Raw genomic sequence first — 21,987 nt, 5'->3', positions numbered from 1 at the left:
TCTTTTATTTTGTGGATATCATATTTTTAGTCGGTTTAGTCTACAGCACTAAAATTAAACACACAAGCTTTCTTGAGGCTCATAGTTCGTCAGTTTATTGCATCCAGTTATTTGTAAAACTGCTACAACAGTTTTTGAGAAAAATTGAATCTTCTACAACAATAAAACAATCTCATTTCCCCGCTCATCATCTTCGTATAGCTTAGCGTTCATTTTATTAAAAAATAAAATAAGTTTCAAACACATTTCGTTTTTATACAAATCAGTTGTGATAATAAGTCTTTCGTTATATTCTTAGTACGTTATTTAAACATTATATATATATATTAAATTTAAAAATAGATATAATAATTTTTATTGTTATTTTTGTTTTGTGTTGTTTTATTGCACAAAATGTTGAGTTTTTTTCTTCTTGTTACTCTTTATTCGGTATTATTTTTAAATCAAAGGGTAAATATATTTATAATATAGTTGGAAAAATATAAACATATTATTTAAATGTTTGTTTGTTTAATTTATAATGAAGACGAAAATAAAAACAATAAATAAAAGTGAATAGCAAAAAAGATATTTTGGACCGTCTGTATGTTTAGACACATATAAATATGTAGAGGTTATAATAATAAGACTTATATATGTACTTAAATCCTAGAGTCTACACTTCTTATAATGTTTTTTGTTTTTATTTTGTTTCTTTAAGTTTCGTATATGTTTCAAAAAATTACATTTAACTTACATTTATGTATATGAATGTTTTACAATTTTTTTCTTTAAGTATAAATATATATATGTATATATATAGGGTTCTATTTGTTTAATGTTTAACAGGGTATATGTGCAATGTATGAGACACATCCAAGCTAACATATTCCAGCTCCATTTATTTTGTTAATAATTTTATTTAAAGTCGTCTGTTTTTCGACAAACCCTCTTTCGTTTCATATACCTTTGTACGATATGTTTAACATAGTTTTATTTTTATCCATCAAAGTCTTATTTTGTTTATAATAAATTACATTATAGTGTGGTTAAATGTTTTCTAGAAACTTACAACATTATACTCGTAGCTTTTCATTCATTCTTTTCATTGCATGAATTTTGATTATTTGCAGACTTCAAGAGTCTACAAACAAAAGGATTATACTTTGTTCGTTTCCGGATTCCAGGTTTTAAGGTATTAGAAAAGTCATAATCATGTGGAAGTCTTATTTTGAGATGGATTTTCTAGTTTTTGCCGTCATTGACACCACACTTGGAACGTAAAATGGCGGCCAATCGTTGAGTAAGTGGCTCTGTTGGTGACTCAGAGTCACTGCATGATGTTGAGTTAACCTTATTGCCTGAAAAACCAATTAAAATTATATATTTAATAAAACACAGAATAGATTGAATTTTTATAAAATGTTCACCATTGCTTATGTCCATGTCATGAGCTGAAAGTTCCTTCGAGAGATGTAATGTGTTAGGTACAATGTCGTCTTCTTCTTCCAATAGGAGACTGGAATATGAATGTGTTGTGTTGTCGCTTCGACTGCGACTTCCCCCGGTGCTGGAGGAATTTCGTGAATTTAATACACACAAATTATTGTCCTCCAAATCGTCACTGCTAATGACATCTTCTGAATCGCTGATACTTTCTCCAGCAAGGCCACTGCTTCTTGAGCTTGAACGACGACTTCCGTCGGCATTTTCGCCAGATGAATTGTCACAATCGACATCAGCATCTGCATCTGCATCGTCGCGGTCGCTTTGATTTGAGTCACTTTCTTCTTCACTACCATTTGAGACATCTTCTTCGGATTGATCTAATGCCATTTCGGGTGATGATGATGATTTGTTGTAGTTCTCATCGCTGTCACTTAAGGCTTCACCTGAAATAGGTTAGAATGGGTATTTTCTTAAATAAATTAACTGATTAAAATAATGTCTTAAAAGTGGATATTTAATGTTTCAACATAAAACATTTAAAAAGGGCAATTACTAATGAAACGTGAAATAAATTACATAGTCGTGCCATAAATTAAGTTACAAAACCTCAAGACCTTCTTGTCCAAAACATTCATTTGATATAAATTGGTTAAATTATTTTTCTAAATATTTACATTAGTTAGCAAAGAACAAATGTAAATTTGGTTTCAGTTTCGCTATTTTTGAATGCCATAAAATAAGTCGCTTAAGGCAATAATTGCCTTCTGGTTTTAAAAATGACTGGGAACCGAAATATTTTTCGGGAATTGGATTCTTTTCCAATTTCCTATATCTTCAAGAGAAGATTACTAGCCCAAAAAGTAGTTGTCCTCAGGTTGCCCACATTTGAATGCTAGTTCGAGAACGAATACCACTAAAACGACTTCGGAAGAGAAAGATAATGTCCATAGAATTGAATATATTCAGCAGATCAATTTCAATACCGATATTGGAGAATCTACACTTAAAGAACTATCGACGCTCTACAGATCATTTTTCAAAATCTGTAAAAATGGTTGACAAGTTATGCTATATAGAAGTGAAAGTGGATTTGGTAAATTGTTTAACAAATACCGTTTTCAATGAAGATAGATGAATTTCTTTACAAGCTTCTGGTGAGACAAACAAAGCCAAGACAACACAAAATTGCCTTAGGGTCAAAATAGTAGCTTTTAAAGAAGCTTAAGATTGGCTCTGTGGAAGTATTTTTTGTGGTCGGAATTTAAGAGCGTGCCTCGAAGATTTCTAACAGGAATTTGTAAACTTTTAACATAGAGTTAACGAAAGCAGTGTCAAAAATATCAACAGAAACAGAGCGTTCCACTATAGTTTGAAGGCCACAACGTTTAAGGGCTTTTATTAAAGCTAGGTTCAGACATTTTTAGTGAGACTATTTTTTTAGTTGAACTTATATTCGTATGATGACCAAATAAATGAAACAACAATGAATAGAAAATATTTTATAGTTCGTATCTTATGGTATTTTATACTTATAACAGAACTTATATTACTACTACGTACACTATTTGGGAACTATTTAGTCCCTCCTTTAACGCTAGTGAACTTGATAATAAATGACCTCACCTTAACTATGATTAGGTCGTTAGAAATAGCTTACCCACTTATACTCATAAAAGGGAAAAGGAAACCGCAATGGTGGGCCTCAGAGCTAGACTCATTTAGAACAGAATGTAGCAAACTCTATAACCGAGACTAGTTTCTCAATTGGATTCCTAAAACGAATCCCTAACAAGTCATAAGAAGACAATAAGGAAATGTAAGCGATTTTCCTTGGAGTTCTTCTGTGGCACGATAGAAGAAACTTCCGAGGCTTCTAGGCTACGAACATTTCTTTCAACTTATCCAACGACACCAAACTGTCTGAAAAATGCAGATGCCTATTGGACCATTTCAAGTGAAGAATCGCTAAACTTACTATTGGATACTTAGTTTGCTGTAACCGCAAATTGTAACAATCAAATTCGTTCAAGTTCAAATGTACCATATCCACAAGGTCTGATAACAAGTGAGAAGCTGCAATGGGCTATAAACAGCTTTGAACCAACTAAATCTGCAGAACCAGATGGTATAATTACAGCCGAACTACAAGAAGCAATGTCTTAGACTTCTAATACTAATCTAGTACTAATCCTTGAAGCAATTTTTAACAGCTGCCTATACCTGGTCCATATTCCATACATACTCAATGCTGATATTGCTGTAAATTCAGCCAATACCCTACTTGTCGAAGAAGACCGATATCACCCAGCATTAGACCTATCTTTTAATTTAAATGTATGTAATGTTACTAATTGCTCCAAAGAAAATCTTGAATTTAACTTTAAAAAATGCAGACTTAATGAACTTTTCAACCTGTTATGTAATGTTAACTGGAATCATTTGTTTGAGAACTGTCACATTAATGCTATGTGCTCTAAATTTTACTGTGTTCTCTTTAACTTTTTATGAAATCTCATCATTGCGAAAACCGCGCAATATTTCTAAATCTCCTCCATGGTTTGACTCTTGCTTAAAAAAATTAAAAAATAAAAGAAACAAGGCCTAGATTAAATATAATAAAATAAAAGCTGATAATGACTTGGTAATATACAATGAGCTAAGAAATGTGTTTATATGCTTTCAGATATTCTTTATAATAACTTTATTTTAAATACTGAAACCGAAATAAAAAAAAAAAAAAAACTTTTGGAGCTCTGTAAAAGTAAGAGGGATACTGACGGTTATTTAAACTGCATGTTTTTCAACAACGAACTTAGCCATGGCTCTTTAAAAATTTCAAATACGTTTGCAGTAGCGAACTCCTATCAAAAGCCTGAGTTATTGGCCCTCTCACAAAGTTTCCCTCATTTGAATTCAATTAATCTTTGGATCTCTGAAGATGAAATCGTTCGTAAAGCTTCAGAACTTGACGTTTAGTATAGCCCTGATCCAGATGGTGTACCTTCTTATATTTTCAAAAAATGCGCATCCTATTTATCCTATTTTCCTGAAATTTGGAGGAGTACGTTCATAACACCGATACATAAAAAAGGTAGTAAAAATGAAATACAAAATGTTCGTCCCATTGCAAAACTGTCTGTCATTCCTAAGTTATTTGAGTCCACAGTTTGAAAAGTCATATCGTTTAATTGTAAGTCTATAATTTGTGATAGTCAACATGGTTTTGTTCAAAATAAGTCAACAGTTACTAACCTCTTTTATTTCAGTTCTTTTTGTTTAAATTCGTTTGAAAAACGGAAACAAATTGACTGTGTCTTCACCGACTTTAGTAATGCCTTTGATAAATTGTGGCATAAAAGATTAACTTCCAAGTTTTAATTCCTCTGCTTTAACGATAAATTTGTTAGTTGGGTTTCGTCGTACTTATGCAATAGATCATACAGCGTAGTTTTTAGGAATCAGCGGTCATCATATTTCTAAACCAACTCTAGCGTACCACAAGGTAGCCACTTAGGACCATTACTGGTTATTTTGTACGTTAACGACTTACTTTCTAAACTACTTTCTAAACACAGAGAGTACATTCAGCTGTGCTTTATTATAAAATGGGACAGACATATCTCCATCAATTTTGGAACAGTTAATTTTTATTTATAGCCGTTAAGTTTAAGAAGATAAGTTACTTTCCTATATCAAGTAGATCAAACTATCGTAAAAACAGTCCCCTCAACCAATCGATTTCAGTTTACAACAAGTATTACTTTTTGGTATATTCCGTAAGCGATGATTTTAAAAGTAAAACATTTAAATTAAATTTGTTCAATACTTCAGTTTAGCGTTTTTTTTGGAAAATTGCTTAAAGCATTGGAATTCTATAAATCAAAGAATAAATGTAATATTAGTCTTAAGTTCAAATCAAATACCTAACACCTCTTGATATACTTAACAAACAAATAGCTGCAATCTCTGCTATTCATCTCAAAGCTTCATCACAGTGGGTAAACAATTTCGTTCTACCAATTTTGGTTAATGCTAGCATACCAATTGCTTCATGTGGAATATTGCCAAGGCGAGACGCTATAAAGAAGGCAAACATCAGGTGGAACAACATCACCATGTGTAAGGTCACAAAAAACATCAAGGTGCTTGCTATCTTTAAGCAGATAGCATATAAGCCCCATAATCGGTGTCATAACCGGGCACTGAGGAAAAAAAAGAAACAGTACTTCACATCCTCCTCTGAAGATGCCCTGCTCTAAATCAAAAACCCAAGACTTACTTAGAAGAATTCTTCTAAATGATCTCAATCATATTAACATAATCAGTCTTTTACAATTCGTAAAGGACTCAAACTGGTTTCATTGAGCTTAGAAAAAACCTCAAGGTTCATGTGGTAAAACAATGGCCCATTAAACTGGCCTAAGTGTGTCCTACTCTATCGCAGACAGCCACTTTGACCTAACCTAACCTTAACACTTCGTGTCAATTTAAAGTCAATTGCGGTATACCTCAAGGGAGTCACATCAGTCCATTCTTGTTTATTTTATTTATTACTGATTTGCCTTCTATTTTGAAGAGTTTTTTTATCACAACGGTGTTGTTCATATTTGTGTTATTATTAGCTCCATCAAGGATTGTCAAGTGCTATAAGAAGATCTAAATTAATGTTAGGAATTATGGAATAATATTCGTCTGATTTTGAATATTGACAAACGTTAAAAGATTTTGCTTGATCCATATGTTACTTAAATTCTGTATATTTCTTTTGCTAAGCCAATGCCTTTTAATCATTGCCTCTACAAATTTCAAACTACAAGCTTAAAATTTAGGATTTTGCTGTAAGTAGTTGAAACTATCTAATTTTAAGTTAAGATAGAAATAAATATTGTAAACTTAAACGTTAGCATTTAACGTATTCAATACTTAAAAAATTCTAAGCGCTGATTGTTTAACTCCTCGTAACCCTGAGCAGAGTAGTTTAAATTCATGTAATGAAAACGTGTGCACAAATACTTGACTAGTTTGTATCTTTTTTGTCATAGTCATTAAAAGTGTAACAATTTACATAAAATTCCTTACCTTTTAGCTTCTCAACAATCAAGGGACGGAATTCCTTAGCTGTTGCATTGTTTGGTTCATACTGTAAAACTAAAAGAAAAAATTCAATTGTTTATAATATAAAAGCTATGAAGACAAATGTTTGTAATGTAAAATTTGTATAAAATATTTTTCATTTATAAAAATTTAAATGCAAAATTGTTATACTTTCTACAAAAGACTTAAACAATAGAATTTAAATAAAAAATATACATTTTTGAAATTGAATGCAAAGTGTTGTGTTGGAATAAAAAGCATTTAAGCGCCTTTTATATGGGATATCTTTTGGAAAACTAAGTAATAAAATGAGCTACAAATGTCCATTAGTTGATTCTTTTTTAAAATCATCATCAAAACAAGTCTGATTTTGTATTCCTTGGACCTTGGAATTTCGAATCTTTTCAGGTGAAATATTTAAACATCAACGATAAAAAAATGATTATGAAATAAAAATATAAGGCCATACTTACTTAATTTGCAGTATTTTAAGGCTTTTTTGTAGTCTTTCAACATAACAGCGGAAAGGAACTGAAAAATAAAAGATATATTAAAATACAGTCTAAATATCGTGAACGAAACGGTTATTTCTTGGGATATTTGTCTTAAGGTTTAGGAATAAACTTGGTTAACCAAATTTAAGACATAAAGTTTAAAAAGATAAATGATAGACTTACCTCTGCCAAAAATTCAGTTGGAGCTGACATGCTTTCATCTGCATCCGTATACTCCGAAAGACTCTGACTCAAGTCTTCGTTAGATGTCGATGTTGGTAAGGTGTTAGTAATGTTCAAGTTTGTTGCTTGTGCTTTCGTAGCAAAAACCCCATTTCCATTTGATTCATCCAAAAACAAGGACTACAAATCATTAAAAAATCGTTTTTCAAAATGTTCTATGAAATTACTAAAAAATCTATTACGTTTGACATTTTGAATTTGAAAATTCCGGTCTCTCACATTAGGCTTGTTAATGTTTGTGAAAACAACTTTATCGCGTGGGAAAAGCAGATTGTCTGGAAAGAAAGTGCAAGAAGAAAACCGGCTTTCCTTTATTTTTCGTTTAAGTTTGTTTTTCTTATATAGAAAGTAGTAGATACCTATCTATACCTGTTTTGCATTTACTTATTACAATTCAAGGTTAAAGACATTTTAAAGCCCCCAAAACCACCAATACACAAATCCTTGCAACCAAAGCTGTTTTATTTTGGTAAAACATAATAAACCTGCCTGCTTTGAGTATATGCAGTTACCATAGTGAAGCACATAAATTAAACCATTCTACTTAAACGAAATGCCATTCTCTTTACGTTCTTCCGTCTAGCCAGAGACCATAGTCATCATCAACAATTCACCTCCCCCCTTTTCCCAGTAAAAATAAAAGAAGGGGTGCAATTGCACATCTACAAAACGAATGAATTAAGACCAAAATAAAAAGATATACCTTCTAGATATACAAGCGAGCCTTACACCCCATACTCCTTGTTTTGTATAATATGCTGATGATGCCGTCCTTAGATAGCGTGGCCTTTTAACAACCTGCACTTTTCATTAATGTTAACAGGGCCGTATTCACGTATGCACGTAATAGGTTAAATTGCAGCTTGGGGTCATGCACTAACAAATGTCGCTTTCAAAGAAAAACTTCTACTTTGTTGTTTTTTTGTTTTTCAGAGGTTCTTATATGTACCATAAATATAAGGAAGGCCAAATACACTCCTGCTCAATATTGAGGCACAGCTTTAACCTTTTGTGGATGTTATTCTTTTAAATGGATATGGAAGACTCTATTTTGCATTTTTGTTTGCTACTTTTTTATTCGATACAAACTTGATGCAAAATAAAACCCAGAGATATAAGTACATTAAAATCAGAGCTTTAAAAGTACAAAGTTGTCTTATCAAGGTTAAAACATCAGAACATTAGAATTTCGATCCTTAGATTTAAGATGTTTGTGGATCTAGTTATTCCGTATACTTTTTGTATATATAAGAAAGAAAATGTGTGGTAAGGCATTAAACATTCGCGTAGTACGGCACAAAAACGAATCTTTATATTTGACAGTACAGCTGAAGATGGACTTGAAGGTATAATGATGATCATTCCTGGAAGCGCGAGTATTACGGTTTAACTCTTTAAGGGGAGGAATGCAGCTGGCCTTTTCCCCAGAGTCTAGACTTAATTACTTACTTAAGGTGGCCCTACAGTCCTGTGTGAACTAGGGCCTCACCCAACAAACATCTCCAGTGGCCTTCCTCTACTGCGCTGTCCTGTGGGTGTAGATACTAAGACTTTGCGGGCCGGAGCATTGGTTTCCATGCGCTCTACGTGACCCAGCCATCTTAGTCGTTGAACTTTTACCCTTCTGGCTAAGTATACGTTGCTGTACAGCCCGTACAGCTCGTCGTTCCATCTTCTCCTCAACTCCCCTTCGATGCATACGCGACCGTAAATCACACGAAGAACTTTTCTCTCGAACCGACCCAAGGTGCTTTCATCCGGTTTTGTAATACTCCATGCTTTTGCAACCGCATAGCAGAACGGGGATGATGACTGTCTCATATAGCGACACTTTGGTCCCTCGAGAGAGGACTTTACCACTCAATTGCTTTCTTGGCCCAAAAAAACAGTGGTTAGCAAGAATTATTCTGTGTTTGATCTCAGCGCTGGTGTTGTTTTCTGCGTTTACAGCGGAGCCTGGGTAGGCGAAGTTCTTGACTACCTCAAAGTTACGCCTGTCTATGGTGACGTTTTGACCAAGACGTCGGTATTGCATGTCCTTTCTTGACGACAGCATGTACTTTGTTTTGCCCTCATTAAACGTTAAACCCATAAACGCTGAGTTCTTCCGCGTATGTCAATGTCATCAGCATATACTAGTAATTGGACATACTTTTGGAAGATAGTGCCTCTTGTGTTGACGTGTGAGCACTGTACTATTCTTTCAAGTACGATGTTAAAAAATTGCACTGTACTATTCTTTCAAGTACGATGTTAAAAAATTGCACGATTCTCTTAAGGTTCTGTTAAGTTGTTTGCAACCTTTATGGAGCAGCGTGAATTCTATATTGTCATCCTGCACAAACGGACGAGTTTGGTAGGGATGCAAAAACTAGGCATGGCTATATACAGCTCGTCGTTGTAGATTCTGTCATATGCGGCCTTAAAATCGATGAAAAGATGGTGGGTGTCGATTTGGTGTTCTTATGTTTTTTCCAGGATCTATCGTAATGTGAATATTTGATCCACTATGGACTTTCCTGGTTTAAAACCAAACAGATAAGGACCTATCAGGTTGTTGACGATGGGCTTACGCTCACATATTACGGCAGAGAAGATTTTATAGGCGATGTTAAGTAGACTGATTCCTCTATAGTTGGTGCAGTTTAGAGGGTCTTCTTTTTTCAGGATCGGGTAAACAATACTGAGGATCCATTTATCGGACATGCTTCCTTCCGACCATATCTTACAGAAAAGTTGGTACATGCTTCTAACCAACATATCTCCAGCTGCTTTTAAGAGCTTGGCATTCAAGCCATCTGCTCCAGCGGCTTTATTAGACTTCACTTTGATATGGCAGTCTTTACTTAGTCTAAGTCGGGAGAACGGGATTGTTGGCTTTCATCGTCTATGTTGAATGGATCATCATCCTGCCTGACAGCGGAATTCGGTTCGTCGTCGCCTTTATACAGTCTGCAGAAGAGGTCCTTCCATATCCTAAGTATTGACTGCGGTTCCACTATCATGTTTCCATTTTCGTCTTTGCAGCCTTCGGTTCTAGGTTTATGTACCTGTAAGTGTCGTTTCACCTGTGCATAAGACTTCCGAACTTCGTTCCTGCTTTTAAATCTCTCAACATCTTCGACCGCACGCTTCTCATGCCCTCTTTTTTTCCTTCTTTGAAGTCGGTGTTCCTCTCGCTTTTTCTGCTCATAAAGCTCATGAGCAGGTCTCGTCCTTTTATGCAGCATAGCTTTGCGTTGTTTGGCTGCATTTGCCTGCCGACATTTCTCATCAAACCAGGGGTTCCTTGTTGGTGGTTGCTTGAAACCCAGCACATCAGAGGCGGCTTCTCTGATTGCATCTTGGCAATGCTGCCACTGGTTTTCGATACATTGTGTTGGTGGCAGAGAACTTCGAGAGAGGTTACTTGTAACTCGGTCGGAAAAGGATTTGGCGATCTCTGGCGATTGTGGCCGTTCGACGTTGTACCTTCTCCCGGACTTTCCTGTTTTGCCTTGGGTCTCGAAACCCGGGTTCAACGAGGTAGTAGTCTGAGTCGATGTTAATATGGTCAATCTGGTTGATTGTAGATTGATCTAACTCCACGTTAATTTGTGGATGTTGAGGTGTGGAAAACGCGTACTGGCTATCATGACGTTTCGCCCCATAGCAAAATCTATGAGCCTGAATCCGTTGTCGGAAGTGTTGTCGTGCAGGCTGTTCTTAACGATTATTCCACCAAAGATGACTTCCTTTCCTAGCTAAGCATTAAAATCGCCCATGACTATTTCTTTGGTGTTGTCGTCTTTCGCAAAGACTTTTCTTGAAAAATCATCAATGAATAGAAGCATGTACCCTGAACCTCCAATTGATTTTTGTTCAATCAGACCACAAAAATCTGTGTGTACTAGTTCTAATATTGATTTTGCTCTTGTACCAATTGAGTTAAACGGCAGGCGTGCCATTTTTACTTTGATACATGTGATCCAATTGATTTTTGAACTATCGCAATCAATATTCTGCACCACTTTCAGAATCATAGCTTGTGTGGTTTCAATACTTGGATGTCCAACACGCTTGTGCCAAAGTTTAAAGTGTGAAGCTACATTTTTTGTAACATATGCACTTTGGTTGGGTGGTCTGTTGAGTCGGAACATATTGTTCACCAAGGGGCAACAACATTACCCCTTTGGTCTTTCACTAAACATCCATTTATGGAAAAAATCATTGAAAAACTTTTCTGAACTATTTTCGAGACAGATAAAAGATTAATGAATAAGTCAGAAACGTAAAGGACGCCTAAAAATTCAACCTCACTTTCTTTGAATTTTCCACATATCGACTTTACCTATACCTTGGACTTGCATTTTTGAATTATTTGCAACAATTACCTCAGAGTTCAGATTTTGAGCACATGTGAGCTGACGCTCCCGAGTCCAAATACCATTCTTCTTTGTCAAGAGTCGTGACGGAAAAACATCCTAACATCGCATTCTTCTTTTCTTGATAGTTCTTATTCTTTTCTGGACATTTAGCAGCAATATGGCCAAATTCGTTTCCGTTGTAACATTTAGGACCCTTAAAGTTCTTATTCCCAAAGTTTTTCTTGTTCTTGCCAACAAAAGTAGTATCTTGACTTGCATCCAAATTAACGTCTTGAAGAAATTTGGTTTTAATACTGTCTCCTGTAATAAGAATCTCAGAGCTTCGGATTCCCATTATCTTTGGCTTGTATTCTTCGGGAAGACCAGCTAAGCTAAAAGCATTGATCCTATCCATTGTTTATCTAGGTTAAGACCAACAGACCTGAGCTTGTACGATGTATTTAAAACATCGTTAACGTACGCATCTACGGTAGAGAAATCTTTCAATTTTGTAGAACAAAACTTTTGGATGAGCCCAACTCTCCTCACAAGACCAGAATCTTGAAAAATTTTCTGAAGAGAATCCCAAATCTCCTTAGCGCTTTTGCAAAGTCTTATATGAGGATAAATGGATCTTTCAACAAGCAATATAAGCTCCGATTTTGCGTTTAAGAGCGTCGTTGCATCCTTCTCCGTCTCACTACCATCAGAAACAGCCTTCCAAAGTCCTTTCATTTGGAAATAAGCTTCAACTGAAAATTTCCAGTCTTCGAAGTTTTCGCTTCCCCAAAGCTTTTTAATACTGAATTTCGTTGAAGACATCTTTTCTCAATACAAATTTCCTTATTATTTTGTATTTAGATCGTGATAAGGCCCATAACCTGATGTTTTAAGATTCTGAACAGTAACAGTAATATTTATTTTCAATACATCAAACATGTAAAGATTAGTACAATTTGATAACGATAAAATAAACATAGTATTTTAAAACAAAGTATCAAATCTCAACTTTCAACACTATCAGATCAGTACTGTAAATGCTGAAAAGAATCGACGAATTTACCGCTCCCTGTTCAAGACCATTTTTAATTTGGAATGTGGTGGTAGAAGTTACACTCCCACTTTTCACAATAAACTTTGCTTATGCCAAGCCTGCTCAGTTTTAGATAAAGACTCTGTAACAGTCTAACGCACTTTCCATTACGCCACGGGCGCTACTTTAGTCCATACCTTAACTTAATGTCAAACCCCCTATTATAACTTTCAGTAAAGTCTCACATTATAAGAACGTACGTATAAAAAGGATTTTGCTCTCAAATAATTCTCAGAAATACTGATGAAAAATGTCAATTCTGCCGAAAATCCCATCAATAATTCTTCCATTTATTGTTTGATGGGATATTGTGGTGAGGGCAAACCTTATATTTATAGACAACCAATAAATTACGATCCCATTACATCGCGGTGTAAGGACTTTAAGTTCTTAAATTATGTATAAAAATCAATAATATAATCGTGTGACTGAATTCTGATGACTTATTTGAATAGAACTTTTTCGTAATCCAACTTTAGCGTAGAATTGTTGTAACTTTCCAAAGAAAAAAATGTTTACGTGGTAGCTTACAAAATTATTTGCACAGGTCAGCTTCGCGGTCTCTGGTTATGGTTGAATGAGTTCGACCCTGTTCAGCAAACAATTTGTAGGAATATCATGTGGGAAAAAGAACTACTGTTGTACCTTCTTACATACATAGTTTATAAACTTATATCTACCTCCTCGTAATCGATACAAATTTTTAGTCTTAAGATAATAGATAGGTCTAGAGAGGTATACCTACACATAAGTACCTTTGATTTGATTTTAAACAAAGAAACAAAGGCCAGGACCTATACTGCTGTAAAATACGGAACTTTTTGTCCAGCGCAATCATTTATTATTTAAAAACAGGAAGAGAATTGTTGCATGCAACCTTAAGTATAAGTTGTTTGCAGACGGTAAATCAACTTGGATGGCAGGATAATAATATACCCTTCTATAAGGATACAAGAGATTTTGTTTTCCTTTCTTTTTTTAAGGTTATTGAACCTGGACATGTAGTAAAATACTCGTATTGCACCCAAAGCTCATAAATTCCATGATTGACGTTAACATTTTAGCTGAGCTAAGAGTGGATGGAATGAGGAATGCGGATTGCGGAGATGGAGAAGCATATTTGGCACCAAAATTTCTCTCCCCAAAAAAAAATCTAAAAGAACATCGAAATGACACGACACAATTTAAAGTGAATTTATATTATGTCAGATTTAACAGTGATGTATATATAAATGTACAAACGTATATAAGTCTTGTCGTGCCAGAAATGTGGTTATATGAAAGAAGTTATGAAAATGCATCTAGAGATGTAGGCAAAGATTTTAGAGCAGAAATGACAATTTTAATGATATTTTTGCAAGAATTGAGATGATAATTTCTTCTTCATCTTGTTTGTGGTTAGCCAGCCTTTAGAATTGCAGTTTGAGTTTCACATCCTCTTGATGTCTTTGTGGAGTACAATTGTTAAGATGTGATATTAAAGATGGCACTTATAGCTATGAGAGTGCATTCGAGAATGCATATTCTACCGCTGAACATTAAATAAAACATTAATTTAAGTGTTTAAAAGGAAACGAGAGCTGATATTAATTTGTTGTCAACAATCCTTGAGAAATCTTTAATGTTTAATTGTTTTTTAATTTTATAGTATCCACTTGCTTTATTTATATGTTTATGCTTGATAATTTAATAAGTAGTAATGTATTAAGATATATAAGGTATAACGATGTTTCAGGGGGCGATATCATTATCATCATGGGGGACTTTAATGCCAAAATTGGTTCTGATAACGTAGGCCTCGAACGAGTTATGGGCAAGCATGGCTTAGGTCAACGTAACGAAAATGGTTATATGCTTGTCGACTTCTGCAACCCTTGTCAACTTGTGATTGGGGGTTCTTTATTTCCGCACAAGACCTGCCACACAATCACCTGGGAATCTCCTGATGGTCGAACCAAAAATCAAATCGATCACTTCATTATTCAGCAGAAATGGAGGAAGTTACTATGCGATGTTCGTAACGAAACAAAGGCTGACGAGGTAGTGACCATCATTTGGTCCTGGGTTTGCTTCGCTTCCGAACAGCTGCCGTACACGTCACTCAGAGGGTATAGCAAGGAGACCAAGATTCAACACAAGCCTTCTAAATGACCCAAATGTACGTCGTTATTTCTTCACCACACTCGGCGACAAAGCATCAAACAAACAAAATGATGGCTTATCGGTAGATGCTTTGTGGGGCCAAATTAAGAGCACTTACATGGAGTCTGGAACTGAAACAATACCCAGACAGACAAGAGCTAGAGATTCCTGGATATCCCAAGACGACTGGGACAAAATCACATATCGAAGAATACTTAAAATTAGAATCAATTCAGAAAGTGATGCTCAGCGGAAATTGATTCTACGAAACGAGTATAGGGCATCTCATAAGACAGTGCATCGGTGTGTGAGACGTGACAAGAGGGCAAGGGTGGACAAACAAGAGGGTCCGCAACGGATAAAATTACTAAGGACATTGTTATACAGAGAAGTAACACTAACCATCCCGTGTTAGATTTGAACGGCAACCTTTTAGTGACGATAGAAGATCAACTACAAAGCTGGAAGAAGCACTTTTGTGCACTGCTAATTGATGACCACAATGGGGAATTGAATCCAGAATTAAACAACATGCGCAAATCTTCTAGCGGTATTGTCACCTGTCCCCCAACAAGTGCAGGGATAAGTAATGCGATACATCTTCTAAAGAAAAACAAAGCAACTGGACGGTATTTCCGCAGAATTCCTAAAAGCATACTTTGAGGCAGCTTCCCGTATTTGCTTAAGCTCGTGCAGGCTGTCTGGGACTGCAGGCTGTCAAGGGAATGTCAAGGGACTAGAAGGATGGAGTTATTGTAAAGTTACCAAGGAAAGGAAACCCCAAAAAATGTTATAACTGGCGCGGTATCACAGTTCTGTCCGTTTTTCCGAAGTTAATGGCAACTATTATTCTCGAGAGGTTTAAGTGCAGGATCGAGTCTACTCTCAATAGGAACCAAGCGGGGTTTCGCAGTGGACGATGGTGCATCGACCACATCAACACCTTGCGAATCATACTCGAACAATCATCTGAGTACCAATCACCGCTGTTATTAAAGAATCGTACAACAAGGCAAGGTGTTTTGTGTTGTACAATTGACAGCTTTCGGACTCCTTCGATGTGCATTAAGGAGTGAGACAAGGAGATTGACGACGTGATTACTGCCACGAGGGGTACAAAGACACGGTATTCAATGGAGTCTGTTTGACAAGCTTAGCCACATAGATTATGCTGACGATATATGTCTCATGGCAAGCAACAAGGCAGGCTTAAATCAGATGTGTCATTCGCTGCAATTGAATGGGGAGGTGGCTGGCTTAAGGATTAACACAAATGAGACCAAAGTAATGACCGCGGGCTAAAGCACACAAGTTAATCTAAGGCAGGAGACCATAGTGGAGGTCAAGCAGTTAAATTATCTGGGAAGTTTTAAAGCTTTCGATGGCGGAACGGACTGGATGTTAACAGTAGAATTAACAAAGCCCGCAATATCGCTATGCACCAAGTTGAAACTCTTCGAATCCAACGTCAAATCAGTGTTGTTATATGCTTCTGAAGGCCGTAACCATATCTAAGGTTGAGCTGTGGAATATGACAAGACAGAACAAATTGGACGTAGACATCATGCTAATGGCGATGGATAGGCCATACACTAAGGAACCCTGTCGACAATATAGCAAAACAATCCGTCCAATGGAATCCCCAGGATTGCAAGACCAAAAACAACTTGGAGGTCATCAGTTTTGAAGGAGGCTCGGTCTCAAGGTATTCAATCGTGGGTCAGTTGCGGTGAATCGTAACAGGTGGACGGATCTTGTTGCTACCCTATGCTTCAGGAGGAGTTAAAGCACTGCTGTACTTCCAGCCGGACAACACATATATATATTTTCTGATTAATAACGTTCTGTATTTGTTTAGTGTACATACATTTAAAGCTCAATTGTTTCTTGCAATGATATACAGGTTCTCAGAAGTAATTGTGCATTTGTGATCTCAAGTTGCGATAAATGCAATTTTCCCTTGACTTTAGTTTGCAGAACGACCAAAATTAATTGAACCTTTCATTGTATGGATTGTAGATCACGCCAAGAACTTTTTTCTCAAAACGCCCAAGGTGCTTTCATTCGCTTTTGTTATAGTCCATACTTCTTCACCGGATAGCAGAATGAATATGATGAGGGTCTTATCTAGCGGCACTTTGTTGGATCGAGAGAGGGTCTTACTACTCAATTGCTTGCCTAGCCCTCAGAAACAGGGGCTAGCAATAGTAATTCTTCGTTTTATCTCAGTGCTGGTGTTTTTTTCTGTCTTCATATTGGAGCCTTAGGTAGACAAATTCCTTAACTACGTCAAAGTTATTTATATCAATGGTGACGTTCTGCCGCCTCTGCTTTAATACTTGCAAAAGCCCGATGTCATCAGCACATGCCATTAATTGGACTTACTTTTGAAAGATAGTGTCTCATTGTTGACTTGGAAGCTCTACACTATTCTTTCAAGCACGATGTTAAGAAAATCACATGACAGCGCATCACCTTGTCTAAAACCTTTTTTGATACAAAAGTTTCTGTTAAGTTTTCAACCTTTATGGAGCAGAGTGAATTCTCCATGGCCATCCTGCACAAACGGACGAGTTTGGCAGGGATGCCAAAAACTAGACATGGCTCTATACAGCTCGACCCTGTAGATGCTCTCATATGCGGCCTTGAAATCGATAAAAAGATCGTGGGTGTCGATTTGTTTTTCTTGGGCTTTTTCCAGGATCTGCCGTAATGTTAATATTTGATCGTCTAGGGACTTTCCTGGTCTTAAACCACACTGACAAAGACGTATCAGATTGTTGACAATGGACTTTGGGTTTTTTAGAAATTAAAGCAGGAAGGTTTTGTAAGCAATGTTAAGTAGACTGATTCGTCCATAGTTGGTGCAGCTTAGAGGGACAAACACTCAGTATTGTTTGTCCCTCTATGTTCCATTCATCGGGCATGGTTTCTTCAGATAATTGGTTGGTGCATGCTCCCAACCAAATTGTCTCCAGCTGCTTTGAAGAGGACGGCATTTAAGCCATCTGTTTCAATGGCTTTGTTAGACTTCAGCTTAGATATGGCAATCCTTGCTTCGTCTTAGTCAGGAAAACCGGATAGATGGCTATGCGATTGTAGCCATTTGATGTTGTATTTTCTCCCAGAAGCTCTCTGTTTTTGCCAAATGTCTGAAAAACCAAAGTGCTATCTTGGCAACGAGGTTTTAGTCGATATTAGCTCTTCGAAAAGTTCGGACATCTTTGATGCTGGGAGCGAGTCTAGCGTTGACCGCATTATGGTTAATGTGTTTGACGATATAAATTGATCTGGACAACTGCAAGTTTCTTTGTGGATATTGATCGTTTAAATCGTTATCGGCAGTGTTTTCGTGGAGGCTGCTTTTGCCAATTATCCCACCAAAGTAGTCTTGCCTTCACCCAGGACAATTTTTATGTCGTAGCTAGGAACGTTAAAAACTTTTTTATAATAATTTATATGTAATTTTTCTTTATTCTCTAATTAGAACCCCGAACCTGAAAAGCATAGGAAAGGGTTTAGTTGACTACGAAGTTAAATATTTTGTATTGTCCTCTAAACAAAACACTTCTTTTGTTTTGTAAAATGTTTTTCCAAGCGAAATTTATCAAGCTTTGGGAGCTTTTGAGATCCTGAAATAAGTGAAATGTGAAATTCTTACACTCCCGGAACTATGTTATTTATAATTAAAGAGGAAAGTAATGAACTGAGAAGATATCCCTGCTAGCGAACCACTCAGAGAACGTTCTACCTTCCAAAACTGCAGCATCAGTACCAGTATTTAATTTATTTTTTAATTTGATGAACTTCAAAATTATCCCAAGTTGTGAGGGTTTATGAAGAGCAGCATTTCCGTTAGTAGGATCAAAGACAGCTTTAAAATCAACAAAGAAAGTATAAAACCTTTGTTTCCTCGCTTGAAACGCTTTTCACAACGGATTTTGGATAAAATAATAGACGTACTGTAATTCTTTCTAAAGCCTGCATTATAGAATTCAGATACAACGGTATTCCCATCCATCCATTTCTCAAGTCTTTGAACCGTAAAACCGTAAAAAATTTTAGCTATCACTTTCAAGAAGTATATTTTTCTATATTTTCAACAGCATCCAATAGTCCTTTTTTATGTATCGGGAAGATTATAGACTTCTTAATTAAAGAGGGGTTTGTGATATCGCAATTAAAATTAAATCGCGTTTCACTTTAAAATTCTTTGTATACATACATAACACAAACATAAGTGCAGGTTTGATGAAAAGTTCTAATAAAATGAACTTCAATGCTTTAAAGAGGATCGAACTAATTGAATTTAGTTCTGAAAATAATCGCTCAAATATTTCAATCGATAAAGCTTATTGGATTCATTCTAAGCTTCAAAATCAATACTATGCGTACTTTGCGTACATGATTACGACACTAGTAGCACGATTCCGGCACAGGTCGCACTTCTCTAACATAAGCAAACTGTTTAGCTTAGTTTGTTTAGCTTTTTAAATGCAAAATCCTATTCGGGCTACAATAAAAGCCAGGAGATCTTCAAAAAAGTGTTGTGCAAAAAGCTCGTTCAAAAGATTTGGCAAGGCAATAAAATGATATTGTTCATCATCTTAGAATAAGCGATGAAGCCCATTTCCACTGAATTCATAAAACTGTCTGATGTGATGTTACTTGATAGAAAATCATTGAAAATTCTTAATTCTTTGAAGACGATACCAATAATACTGCCAATACTGTATCGGACTAAGATCAAAACATTATTGAATTAGCAATTACTGATGGTCCTGAAATGTGGTTTTAGCAGGATGGAGCTACTGTGCACACTGCTCGAACCAAAACGGCGGTACTAAGGAGACATTTTCGAATAGACCAAATAGTTTCCAAAACTTCAGGTTTAATTGACATGTACTTTTTACGGATTTGAAAGCACTAGACCTTTTTCTGTTAGTTATATAAAGAGTAAAGTGTACGTGAATAAAAAACCTTCTAACATGCAGCTGAAAGAGACATCAAACCAGATGTCCTGCAAAGTGTCAAGGAAAACGCCCTAGAAAGATCCCGTCTCTTTGGGCAGGAAGCTAGTGCTCACTTGAGGGACATTATATTTCATACTAAGTTAACAAAAACCAATTCTAATTATAATTTCAGATTAAACATTAAATTATTATTAAAAAATTTAATCCACAGAAGTTATTATCACTTTAAATTATTAAGTTACTTTTAACCTTCTTTGTACCTTTTATACCTTCTATAAGTGCGTCGTTTTTTCCTTTTTTTGTCTTTTAAACATAGAAAGCCTTATAAAAATATAAACACAAATTTAAAATTCATTCAAACAACGACCATCAAGAGATTTGTATTACAAATAACTTATCCAAAATGTAAAACAAGCCAAGAATTATTAAACTCTCTCAAAAAGTAGTAATCCCTGGCGCCCTTAATAACATCACACTCATCAAAAACCCTACATCTCTCATATCCCAGAAATGGTATCCCCGTCTGAGAATTTCATCAACAATAACGAATATTTTCATTAAATAAACACTGCCTTTGTTGGGTCTTGTTATTGTCATTAAATTAAACATTAAATACAACAAAGTGTATACACACCTTTATAGCCAAAGTGATGGCTGTCGAAATTCAAACACTCACAAAATATCATTTACATTCAGCTTTTTCTTTAGTTCTGATGTAACAAATATCCTTGGTTTTGGTTTAGTCTCTAAGAAGTAAGATGAAAATATTTGTGCTTGCAATGATTTTCCATGGTGCGGGCATTCAACCAAAATTTAAATTACAGAATTATAGACACTTGGAATTCTGTGAAGTGTGTGTACTTTTATAAAATTGCGGTCAGTAATGGCGACTATCTTATTTGGAAAAAAAGGCTTTGTATAGAATATTTACTTGCGCAAGAGGAAAAAATATTAGGTACACTTTTATTTGTAAGTTGGTATTTGAATTTATATGCGGGCACGACACTGATTTGATGAGGTACTTTGTGATCCTATAAATAATTTTGCTCTCCTCAAGTTGTGTGTTGAGATTGAGTAAAAATATGAATTTTAAATAAGATTTTCTTATGAAACTAAAATGAAAAGCTTATTTCTTGACAAATCCTTGATCCTTAAAATTCAGTTAACATCGGTTGACTGAATTTTACTAATTGCTAATTTTTTCGTCAAGTTCTTAAGCGTTGAAAATCTAAATTTGAAATAGGTTTATATTTTCAACCTTAAAATTTGGGAGTCTAGGTAACTTCAAACGACTTAATTTTTATAAAAAAAGATAAGTTTTTTTAAAACATTAACAAGATTTAAAACAATTGTTTTCCCTACAATGTTTCGTTACGTTGAAGTAAACTTATAATGATAATAAAACTTTTTCATTTTGATCTTAAAATATTAAAAAAATCAATAAATAAATGTGTTACTTTCTTCAGAAACCAAAAATAAATAAATAGACATTGGATTTTATCGGAAGTTTCCAAGAAAATTTATTATTATTATAAACCAACATTTTGTACTGACATCTTTAATCTTCCTAGAAATGGAATTAAGTTTAATTTAAAATGAATTAAGTCTCAAAATATTGCCATATGGTTATTTGAAGTGATTCTGGATGAGTAATTTTCATTAACATTGTACGCAATATTTTAAAATTAAATTCGTATTTCAAAAGCACCTTCTAGCGAAATGTTTTACTTCTTTTAATATTTTTAAAAATAAGTTCCTTGTGAAGAAGATTTATTTAAATGTTATGTTTCTGTGGTTGAAAAATTGATAAAGTATTATTATACTCGTTTATTTCTTCAAATAATACTGTTCCACTAAATATACATTTACCAAATTTACTTAACTACAAACAAAACTAAAGGGAAATTACGAGTATATAAATTAATAACTATTACGCATACGCCTAAGTGTACCACTAAAGAGAATACAAATATTACATGTTCGTATTTACGACATAATTATGTTGTTCGACAACCTTTATAAGGAAGAATTGTGGTTTTAATGTGTGTTCCCCAGAGTTTTGAATAAGCTCATTGTGGTTTAATTTATGAGACTTTACCAAATAATAATAAAGTGAAGTACAATTGACTCCATCTATTGAATCGAAAACTATGAGAACTTTCGTCACAAACAAA

At 35.1% G+C, this 21,987-nt stretch overlaps 1 protein-coding gene across 1 annotated transcript in view; it reads right to left on the bottom strand.

Moving 5' to 3' along the window:
• Window positions 1-1,099: 1,099 nt before the first annotated feature.
• LOC129942475 (serine-aspartate repeat-containing protein C) overlaps window positions 1,100-21,987 on the bottom strand; it is a 37,902-nt gene continuing 17,014 nt past the window's right edge. The window contains exons 2-7 of the mRNA XM_056051451.1: window positions 7,442-7,534; window positions 7,200-7,379; window positions 6,996-7,053; window positions 6,508-6,576; window positions 1,410-1,871; window positions 1,100-1,340 (exon numbers count right to left, since the gene is read on the bottom strand). Coding sequence (XP_055907426.1) covers window positions 1,225-1,340; window positions 1,410-1,871; window positions 6,508-6,576; window positions 6,996-7,053; window positions 7,200-7,379; window positions 7,442-7,450 — 894 coding nt within the window. The 5' untranslated portion in view covers window positions 7,451-7,534 and the 3' untranslated portion in view covers window positions 1,100-1,224. The remainder of the gene's footprint in view (window positions 1,341-1,409; window positions 1,872-6,507; window positions 6,577-6,995; window positions 7,054-7,199; window positions 7,380-7,441; window positions 7,535-21,987) is intronic.

The sequence above is a fragment of the Eupeodes corollae genome, chromosome 1 (assembly GCF_945859685.1).
Source record: "Eupeodes corollae chromosome 1, idEupCoro1.1, whole genome shotgun sequence".
NCBI lineage: Eukaryota > Metazoa > Arthropoda > Insecta > Diptera > Syrphidae > Eupeodes > Eupeodes corollae.
This window is presented reverse-complemented; position numbering and strand designations above follow the sequence as displayed.